This window comes from Diadema antillarum, unplaced genomic scaffold (genome assembly GCF_040938485.1).
Source record: "Diadema antillarum isolate AM-2024a unplaced genomic scaffold, OU_Dant_1.0 scf00000071, whole genome shotgun sequence".
In the NCBI taxonomy this organism is placed as follows: Eukaryota; Metazoa; Echinodermata; class Echinoidea; order Diadematoida; family Diadematidae; genus Diadema; species Diadema antillarum.
This window is the reverse complement of record NW_027270960.1, coordinates 1,230,411-1,242,210: the sequence shown is the minus strand read 5'-3', so window position 1 is coordinate 1,242,210 and position 11,800 is coordinate 1,230,411. Positions and strand designations below refer to the sequence as shown.

Here is an 11,800-nt window from a genome sequence, read left to right as displayed (position 1 = left end):
TGCCAAATTTTAAACTTTGATGATATCAATAAACTTGGGGTCACTGTCATTCATACAAACAGTGGTAATGGTTTTCAAAGATAATACATTTCGCCGTGGTGTCGGGTTTTTGTTTTTTGTTTTTGTTTTTTTGGGTTTGGTTTTCGGTGTTGCTAATCGGTTTTTTAAAAATCACTTTAATGGATGGGGCTGGTGAGATGATTGACATGTGTAGAAATGACAGGGGCTGCTCGAGAGAACTTTGTGTCAGGAAAGGGTGAAGGGGAATCGAGGATAAACCTAAGTGTTTCAGAAGGTAATGTTCCTCTCACGTTTCAAGTCAGTCTAAACAATGATCCTAGTATCAGGTGGTTGCATCGCAGATGGAAGTAGCGATTAGAACCCCCGTGGGATTGAGACCAGAAGCACATTACTACCTGAGGCGATCCGCCTCCTCACCTTCCTATCAAACGGGCACTCGTTTCCCTGGGTTATGAGCGGACATCCAACTTTTAGAAGGCCTGGATGCCCCAACCTGTTAATTCCTTAATCCTTCGCTTTGCCACAGAGTACCTGCCTGACAAAATACGGATTGTATTCTGTTCTTTCTTTTTATACTTTCATGGACACATTTTTATTGGTGAAATCAATTTCATCAAGGGCATAAAAGTTTTTCTTTTTTTTTTTACAATCATTATAGTTTAAAAAAAAAGCGGAAAACAACATTAAAAGGTATCGATGATTTAAAAACCCTATTCAGAAATGTCGAGTGTAGGTCTTCTGTTTGTCAGAGGGGTCCAAGTATAAAATGCATTATAGCAATGAATACTGTTTGAACAAATGATAGTATCGAAATATTCTACAGAAATGGTAGTGTTCCAAGTGAATTCAACGTACACGTAGACCAAGGTATACATTTATTCGTCGAAATAAGTTGTTGAATAAGTTCATCGCTTGCGTGGAAGTGGGCGTTCGCTTCTTCACAAGACGAGGTAGTTTACAATTTTTTCTTGAATTCGTATGAAGTATTTAGATATTCTAGCATATGTTTGAAAATGGAAATTTCGAGCCAAAGATAACTGCTTATCAAAAATGAAATATTGACTGAGACCTCTTTGCGAGTGAATTCGAATCAATGCTAACAAGATTTTTGTTTGGGGAATATTTGACTGATTTTGCCAAGACTTCTCACTGATTTGTTCCTTTCATTTCACTGTGTTCATGAAATATAAGTCACTCTCTGTAACTCTCCCTATCTATCTCTTTCTGGGCTACATTCTCCTTGGAAGTAAACCACAACCACGGTCAAGATCACATGGGAGAATCGGTGCAATGTAATGGATTCTGCAGTTCGTGATGTGATTAAAAAAACATCAGAGTACCTTGCAATACATGTCTACCTCCTTGATGTAATTTGTAGTTTTGTGTGCCAGGTTTACAGCCTTCGATTGGCACAAATTTGTGAACGTTTAAACATAGCATGGTATATGTACGCAGACCCAATCATTTGTGCGACGTTTGACATGAAACAACATTTTCAGGAACATGTGACTGCTGAAATAGGACACATCTTTGAAATCTAGGTGAATGTATTACAGGTGTTTTCTTGTTGTAAAACACATTACCAATGTGACCCACGGGCAGTGCTTTTTAGAGTTCGCTAGGAGTAGATGGATAGACTTGTCTATGGGAAAGGGATCCACCTTTCGAAATCTGTTTTTTTTTTCTGTTTGTATACAAATGCAATCATTGTGAGACGCTCTCAGAAAAGCGATGAACAAGTTCTAACAACAACAAATGAGGGCAGATGGATCAGTGATTCATGCTGTTTGGCCGTGCGACCGTGACCTCTACCAGTTACACAGCCTTAGCTAATTGATAGGGTTCCCTCCCGGGGGCTTTATCGAAATTAAAAGGATATGTAAAGGATGAATATCTACTGGTGACTTGTAGTATTTGACACACTTTTCATGAGGTGTTATTGATATCATTGAAGCATCTTTTGTCAGTGCTACTTGCTGAAATTTGAAGATTCTTGGGAAGCAGATTTTATTAAGCATTGTTAAGTATTGAGAAGAGAGTCATTTATATTTTGCCCAATGAATGAATGAATGAATGGATGAATAAATAGATAGATAGATAAATAATATAAATAAATAAATAGATAATGAATGAATGAATGAATGAATTGAAGCAGAGATTTTGCCTTTGCAAACTAGCACTCGAAACTAATTTCATTTATATTTGTTGGACGGCACCTGTTATGTGTATGAAATACATAATCCTAAGAATGATGTACAGCAATGATAACGAGCAGCTGAAAAAAAATGATGTGTTCAAGTGATGAATATAAGATTTAAAATCCTAAGAATGATGTTGACCAATAGCAACAAACAGATGTAAGAGTTTAATATGTTTGAGTGATGTATATAAGATTTATAGTCCTAAGAATGATGTTGACCAATAACTACGAACAGTTGAAAAAGTTCACTCACACCGAATCATCAACGGTTTCATCATGTAGGGGCAGTGTCCAATTTGTATATTTGCTAAACATACTTTAGTGTTGAAGTCAAGTTGGTAACCATGGGAAGTTTCGGAAATCATCCAGGAAAGCCCGGTGAGATCTCATTTCGAGCTACACCCATGTTAGATATCCAGATATCCGGTCTGCAATCGATTGCAAGTCTTGCCACATCTTGTATGGTAATGTAACGATCACCACAAGAGTAGCGTGCACCCATCGACTTCAGGCATCAAAACATCAAATTCTTTCTCCGCTTTTTGTTTGACTTGAAACTCTATGAAGACTTGGAATAAGACGCAAAAGTGTTGTCCACAATATAATAATGATTTGAAACCAGACGTGTGTTAAAAAAAAACCCCACATAATTATTTGAAATATGTTTTTAACGTCCAGTTACATTAGAGTCACAGCGGCAGTGCAGTGTATTACATAACAGTGTTTGCTTGGTGAGCATTCGATTGCTTCGCTGCAGAAAAATAAATGAAAGTTAGATCCAAACGATATAACTATAAAGTAGCATGTAGTGCAGGTTGAAGACTTAACCTTTGAAAATTTACCAGTCAGGAATTGATTGCCTATATTTATTATAGATTTAGAAGCACGAAGGGTAAACGAATAACATTTGATCATGGTAATTCATCATCAATGAAATAAAGATTTATGAAAGCAAAGCTTCATTATCTATGCTCATTGGGTAAAGAAAGTTTGATCACATCGCCTCTGTCCTGACAGAGCTGCATTGGCTTGCAGTGAAGAACAATAATTGATTTCAAGATCCTACTGCTCACTTTTAAGGCCATTCATGGTCAGGTCCCACAATATCTGTCTTCCCTGATCGAGCGGCGCCATCCTCGCCCTGGCCTTCGTTCATCTGGCCTTACTCTCCAGATGCCCATTACACATCTCAAGGGATACGGGGACCAGACATTTTACTCTATAGTGCTCCTCCTTTCCATCATTTCTCCATGAAATGGACAATTTTGGAGCACGTCAAAGCTTCACTCGGGACTCATATTTCCACCAAACAATAAATACTAAATCTCTTGGAGGAGTCTGCGCATCTTGATGTTTTTTGAACAGATATATGGCGCCATGCAACTGCTGTGAATCATCATCATCATCATCATCATCATCATCATCATCATCATCATCATCATCAATATCATCAATATCCCCATCATCATCAAGCAACGACATACCGGCACTGGGGAGTCGGGCGTACACTGATGTCAGCTGCATTGTCTAGGAGCTGACCGTCTTTTTCATAGTTCAAATTCCGTTACTCAGTTGTTATCACAAACTTTTATCACAAACTAATGTTAAACACCGTCATGTGTGAAGTTTGCTGCATTCTCTGATTTATGGAGCAAATTCATAGCTGACTTCGCATATCACAAAGACATCACAAACATGACAAAGGAGTTACTGTAATTATTCTATCTAGCTGATTAATTTTCTGATATTATCTCCGTCGTGCCTCATAAGGGTCATAATAACGCCGCGTTGCATGGAAGAAAATAGTTTGAGTATTGACAAAGTGCTATAAACTACATCTGGTTGGGTCTTTTTTTCTAGACAATACATGGTTTGATGTCCCCTCGCTTTACAGTCGACCACGTTGACGGTTGTAATCGTTACATACGACGCACATACAATGCCTCACAAAACTAGTGTTTTTATCAAACAACAACCATAACTTTTTTCCAATTAACTTTTTTCTTCTTCTTTTCTTCCTAGCTCTGGCATCAAACTCGGAGATAGGGAACAACACGAGAGGACCGTCATCGTACACATCTCCCGTTGAGGATGTCTACGTGGGCCAGAGGTACATCGAGCTCCTGGTCGTTGTCGACAAGACTATGGCTGAATTCCACGGGGACCAGGCAGTCAACTATACCATGACTCTAATGAATATTGTGAGTTCTCTCAGCACTTAATAGATTAACTGGTTGTGCCTTAAATTATATCTGCCCTTTCACACTTCATTGCCATGTATCATCTGAGTACATTTTCTGGTGTCCAGCATTTTTTATGCTTGATTCTCCATTTCGACGCCGTTTTCTTACTTGTGTTTCTAAAAGTGAAACTTTAACCGAGGGGGCGTCGTACTCTGAAGTACACATTTTCGATTTTCGATGCGACAGCCCCTCATTGACTTTCCTCGTGCTTCTTCTTCGATGCTTGTCAGCGTCAATTTGGATTTCTAACACGTCTCGAGCCGCCAAAGCAAAAGGCTCAACTAAAATCATGTTTAATTAATACGCATAGCACAAATAGGCAATACGTCCTGCACTCGACAGTAAACACACCACTATTGTCATTTTTAAACGAAAACTAAAAAAGACGAGATTACTATTCGCAGTTGCACAACGTTATGGAGAAAGTTCTATCACATTAATTATTTTGTTCACAAGAACGTGTTTACTATGATTATCATTGTCATTGGTATCGGTCTAACATAGTACTACAGTATCATCACCTCGTTATCATCATTACGTTTCTCGATGAAATCATGTTTATACATTTATGCAAAGTTTTAACGAAATGCGTAGAATGTGTCACTATGCTCTAAAGAGAGTGTAAAGTGAAACGGATGATATCTTAGAGTTCTTCTTATGTCATCTATAGGTGTCCAGGAGATTTGCTGAGCCGTCACTGGGTGTCAGTATGCGACTGTCAATCACAAAGTTCATCATCCTAGACACAGATACACCAAGTGTAAGTCCACTGAGGGACACCCCTCCCCCCTCTAAACACACAAGCGTGCTGATACACGTGTGGATTGAGGACTTGTCGCGGTTTTCTGATTTATCTAGACCTGTTTAGTCGTCCTCAACCTCACCGACAGTCCTGCATCTTTCATAACGTCTTCATGTTGCCCTAAAAATTAGGTAATCCGAGTATTTCTGATCACCTTTTGATATTGTCAAAATCTGTTTTTATCTTTATTTCTTTCTGCCTTCCTTTTTTGTGTGTGCAGGGCATATCTCAAGTATCATCTCGTCTCTAGCTTGAAACTTCTGTCATTTCTTGCTTATAACCTCTAGATGACATGGTTACAATTTCAGTCTGGTCACTCTTGCATGACGTCAGAATGACGTCACTTTGTATTTTTATTGATAAAACATTTACTCTTACATAGCTTTACATAGCTTGTGGAAAGTATGTTATCCTTGGTATTATCAAATGTCGTTTGGAGAACCGTAAAGGTCAAAGATCAGTGTCCAGTCCTTCTTGTGGTGATTGTCCGGAGGCAAAATCATGATTTTGGAAGATGTCATAAAATGTATCTACTTAATCACGTAAAGAAAACAGAAGCAGCGCAAATAGCAGGGAAACAAACATTCATTCGAATCTCTACAGTGGTAATTTAAGACAACGGTTTGTTTTTATGTAGGTGAATGCGTGAATCCTCTTTCTCTTCGTCCTAGTTCGTGACAGCAACGGTATTGTAAAATCATCATAATTCATCCCTGTGCTTGGTAAACTCCTGGGACAATAGGGGACATAAGAGACCAACAACGTGTTGTGTCGATTCGGTTAGTGGGCCAAGCATTGAGAAGGGAAATGATATTTAACATCTGAACCATCTTCTTGAGGTCGGCTAGAGGTTTGGGATTGTCACACCCGTTCTCAGGGGAGAGCGTTATGATTATGATGTTAATACCTTCATCCCTTTCCGCTCTTTGGTCTAGACGGATTGGGACGAATACCGCGTCCGCATCCAAGGCAGTTTCCTCCTGCCAAAACGAATGGTCGAACGCAAATAGGCCACGTCTCTGATGAATTCCAGCAGATGTCAGAGACGCGTTCCCATGGAAACCGTCAGAGAAGAACTTCTTAGATGATACATTTCACATCTGAATCGCAATCTATTATTATGATAGCCACGAAGTTCACTGTGCTTGAAGTGGTTATAACGTTGTAGTAAAATTCATTTATTTCAAATGAAGGAGATCAGTGTCGAGTTGTACTCGAAAACGATTGTTTTGCTCAGAAACGTTACCCCCTCCTCTTTCCCTTCTCCCTTCTTCATCCCAACGACTGATAAGAGCAAATGTTGCAGGTCCCTCCGAAGTAGATTGATTTTTATATCCTACCTGAAGAGTGGAGTCGTCGTTGTAGGATCATTGTAGAAAGGGCTTGCAAGTTTTCCTGTATACTAGATAGAAATCACCCATTTCTCAACGTTTTGTCCACATCTTATGTCTTTCATCTCTGTCAAAATTCATCTTTTGGCAATAGAAGGAGAATTTTTTTTTGGCTGTATTTAGAGCTGCTTACGTTTGTTGGTGATGTATTCGAAACTTTCGGAAGTCGTGCGGAATACTGACCTTTCATTCGACGGTTTGTATCATTTTCCTCACATTGATGCAAACGTGATAAAAACGTGATGCTATACAATAATGGCACGCTCAATAGTCATTACAACATTCTGTTCACGGTCAAATCGAAACCGATGTTACGTAAAGGAAGACCGTGATTAAATCACTGCTAAGATTATCAGAACACTCTCCATGGAAGATGAGGAAAGATATACCGCATATTAATTCATAACATCCATACAGTGAAATGAATGAGCCGAGATTTGGCACGATATGCTTTTCTGATACGTCAATATGCACTTCAATGTCATTTATACGGATGTCACCTTTTCGAACCTCTGTTTTAGCAACTTAAGTAAATGTTGTCACAGTTGTATAAAAGTTTATATCAGTATCAACAATCATAGTTTCTAAATCGTGGTTTTGGAAGAAGTAGCTTGTTTAAAGACTATTGAAGTGCCCTCACTTTGAACTTTTGCCTACCCCTATAAAGTATTAAAGATAGATGAAGGACGTTTTGCCTTCCGTCACAATAAATCTTGCCGACAATATTTGAGTCTGACTATTGAAGGAGAAAAAGTGTGACAAACTACTGATCATAATTAGATCGACTTCTCCCCATCCTGTCCTACTCTAGAATGACCCCTGGTCAGCTTCAGTCTTGCCTTGAATTGACCGGAGGAGGACAAATCACGTATTTATAATTAAGGGCGAGTCAATCTGGGTCGGGTCCCAAAATATAGCAGTATGCTACTACCTTTGAATTACCATGTAGGCCTATACCTTAATACTTGTACTTACTGTATTTGAAATAATCTGAGTGATATTGGAAGTCTGAATTGAAATGAATATCTATACACTAACGAGCAGAGAGTTACGTGATAAGCAAATATGAATCTCACAGAAAAGCGACGTACGTTTGAATAGTCATTTATATGAAAAACAAAAACAAAGAGAAATATGCGTTTCCAAAGGCTACGCTTTCTCTGGTCATTTACACAGAGGCAGAGTCTCATTCTATCTCACAGATGATTCACCAACACTTAACGTCTTCTGTCTCATTTTATCATCATAATTATGGCTATTATTATCATTGTTATCTTTGTCATTATTATATAATGATTATTGCTATATATTAATAGTATCGTCATCATCATTGTAAGCATTATCCTCATTATTACCGTTTTCTGTCTTATCACTATTTTTCAAGTGTGATTGTTGATGTCTGAAGATGAAGAGTTAAATGTGACATATGCTTGTCTAGTTAAAGACAAATATTACGACAGAAGCGTCAGTAAAACGATTCATCGAAAACTTCTTAATAAGTGGTACCATATTAATGATAAAAACTGATTTCAATAAACGACGGGTCTGAGTAATGAGTGTAAGTGTGTGTGTACAATTACAGCGCATGATTTGATGACGACGACTTCAAATAAAGTGTGCATAAAATTTCAAATGCTAGACATTTTGCTACAGATAGACGCACCATTAAAAGGTTATGGACTCAATTATAAATTTAGTTACAAATGACTCACTAATTCGTGTACTAGCGGTCATGTAATGATCAAGAGTTGGCATTTACGCTTTGTTTGGATGAGTCAAACGTGATGCACTAGTGAACAGGTCACTAGATTTTACAACGCATGTTCACAGTTAGTCTCATCTTGTAAAGGCTGTCGTTAAAAAAAAAAAGCTTTGCTTTATTGCGACTTGTGTTACCTTCGGGCGTAGATAAATCTTCAATAATGAGAGGTAATTATTCACGTCATGACATGTCATATAAATGCTGTGTGCCTAATCGCATGATATTTCTAATGGAAAATACCGCTCTCTTTCATCGCAAACGAGGCAGCTTTGGAAAATTGCCTGACAAATCCTTTACAATACATTAACATATCGCTTTCAGCCGAGAGGTAAGCGTGGATAATCTACGCCCGCTTATGGGCTTTCCTGTGGAAGCCAACGAATTTGACACACGCGTTTTGCTACCAGAAACATTCATGATAGCATGATCATTACCAAAGATGTTGACTTAAATGTGTTATAAATACTGCACTTCTTGAATACCACGTGACTTTATTTCATCATGATGCAATATAGAGGAACACAAATTCCACAAAAGTTTAAATGGCCATAAGATTATTAATTACAGATAATTGACGTACGGGCATAATCGAAATATCTAAATACAGAAAAAAGAATGAGTAGAAGAAATTGAAGAAGGAGAAGGGGAACAAGAAAAAAGAGAAGAAGAAGGAGGAGGAGGAGGAGGAGAAGGAGAAAAAGAATAGCAGAACAAGAAGAACAATGGGAGAGACGAGGAAATGGAGAAGAATTAAAAAGAGGAATAGAAGAAAATGAAAACTGACAACATCGTAATCACTTATACTGCCTGGTTCGAGACCTCTAATTTTCCAGTACTTTTGTCAGAATATAGAATTGAGGAATCCACATTTCACAAAGTACGAGCCATCATAATTGTATAGTCACAGGCGCTGGAGGGGACACCCGCAAATAATACAAACTGTATAAAACTGTTAAAAACATGTTTTACGGCAGAGGGAGCTTGCTTCTTAATCCTGACTTCGTTGAACGTGATGGATAGAAGCAGGAAATACAAAAAAAAAAGGGAACCAACAGCTCTCGCAAAGTGTTTGTACAAGAGGTTTGAGACAGATTAATCATCATCGTAAACAGTGTTGTCATCTGAAAAGTATGAATAGACAGAGGTCATCGTTTATGCAGTAATGAGTCTACATTACATACTCTAAAAGTTTAGATAAGGCTCACTTAAACTGAACTGAAATGAAATGTTGCAACTGATTTTGAAAAAAAAAACTCGAAGGAAGAATTTCATGAATTTCGATGAAAGGAAATGTGATTGATAAAACGGGATGACATACGAAAATAAACTAGGACAAATGGTCTTAATTCTATCGATTTGTTACGTGATATGATGTGTATCTCCGAAAATCATCATCAAAAACAAAACCAAAAAAAAAACTCGTAAAATTCAAACAGTCACAGACTTTCAAACACACTTTACCAGTATTTTACGCTTATCGGTCAAGTCGTTCTTGGTCCAGTGGCTGGTGTCCTGCACTTGTAATAAAATTGTATTAAGGCATTGTGGGACGTTCGGGTGCTCGAAGACAAGAAGCAACAGTGTGCCGCATTTTAGAATAGCATTTTGCTTGTCTTTGTGTGTGTGTGTGTTTTTTTAATTGCCATCTAACAAGGTGGCTAGATAGCTCATATTCAACTGCACTAGCTGGTCCCCCATAGGGTCCAAGTTATATGAGCTTGGGGCGGACCACTTTACCGGATTAGGCACCCTGCTCTTTGCGATGTGACTCTCTCACACACGGGACCGCCTTTCTGGGTCCTTTTTGAGGGATATTGTATTTGTTTCCTTCTTTCAAATCACATTCAAAATGCCACCTTGACTGCATTTATTAATCCTGACATGTTATCATAAGCTAACCGAACTAAACAGAAGATAAAATCTAAATGAATTATTGTACTGTAACAATTTCAAAAGGTCGTAAGGGAAAAATGTTGGAAATCAGACAAATATTAAGAAGATTATCATGACAATAATACATCATAAACGTATCGTTGATTATTGATCCTGTTTATCAAACTAGATGACCACCGTTCATGCTAACAGATTATTTTTTTTAATTAATGCATTTATTTGTTTGTTCTCGATTCCTCCTATGCGTTTCAGGCCATGTCTCTTCTGGGTCGAAACATCAGCCTGAACGTGCAAGCAAACGGTCCGCAACTTCTAGAGGATTTCTGCCGATGGCAGGCCGGTTTCAACCCGTTCAGCGACGAGCACCCAGAACACTGGGACATCGCCACTCTATTGACCAGGTTAGCCTGCGATGATTTTTTTTTTAATGTTTTCTCGTCAATTTCCTGATCTTTAAGCCAGCCATATACATTAATTCGTCTGCTACAGTATTTTCTGCACGTCTTTCATTAGATTTTCATAAATAGAGTCAGTACACGTAGACGCGTACATACATACAAAGACAGTGAGAAAAAAAAAAGTGAGAATGATGCTGGATATACGAAGATATAATTCCACTTAGTAAGTATAGTTACATCGTGTTCTCCAGATAATGGTAGTAGATGTTATCAGAAATATTACATATACAGGTGTCAATCACTCCTATTTCTCCTAGCCCCTCTTGATATGATGATTCTTCCCCATAAATCGATAAAATGCACAACACGTATATCTAAGTGCAAGGGATGTTTTTATTCAGAATTCATTCCTGTTGGTGCACTTCTAACGAACGGAGTCAATATTGCTGGTCTCTTGCCGAAAACGGCTAAATGGTGACATCACTCTGACGGGTGAAAAACACCGGCAGAACTTCATCAGAGTTTCGAGACTTGACTAGCAGTTCAATTTCTGCTGCAAAGCATTCAAGAAATTTACTTTGTGTAATGGCTGACACGTACAACTCACTGAAGAGCGAGTCTTGCTCCTTCCACAAGCATAATAACCATAGTATGTTATGTCACATGATGACGCTTCTGTACAGGGGAACGATGGAATATAAACTGTGTTCCATTTTGTTTTTCCTCAGGAAAGATCTATTCAAGCTCTCCAAGGAATACAGGGACACGAATCTCCTTGGACGAGCCTACATAGGGACAACATGCCAGCGATCCCTGCAGTGTTCAGTAAACCAGGAAGATGGACTCACCACGGGGTCTGTGATCGCTCACGAGACGGGCCACAAGTAAGTTACCAATAATGACCCGCGAAGAACATGGAGTGTTTGTCCATTTAGTGTCAACCTGCACATCATTTCATTATCACTTACTACGTATACAAAGGGCACGAGTCATTTTGGTCTGAAATAGCCGTTGATGATGCTGTTGTGTTGTTGTTATTGTTGTGTTGTTTCTTTTCTTTGATTGTAACAGTCACCTTACACATACAGCT

General features: G+C 38.4%; 1 protein-coding gene across 1 annotated transcript; it reads left to right on the top strand.

Annotated features, from left to right (window-relative positions):
• The first annotated feature begins 216 nt into the window (after positions 1-216).
• Positions 217-11,598, top strand: LOC139716967 (A disintegrin and metalloproteinase with thrombospondin motifs 4-like). The gene is made up of 5 exons (XM_071628490.1): positions 217-295; positions 4,244-4,422; positions 5,135-5,224; positions 10,565-10,713; positions 11,439-11,598. Exons 1-5 carry the CDS (start codon positions 217-219, stop codon positions 11,596-11,598), a joined length of 657 nt encoding a protein of 218 aa, XP_071484591.1.
• Positions 11,599-11,800: the final 202 nt, after the last annotated feature.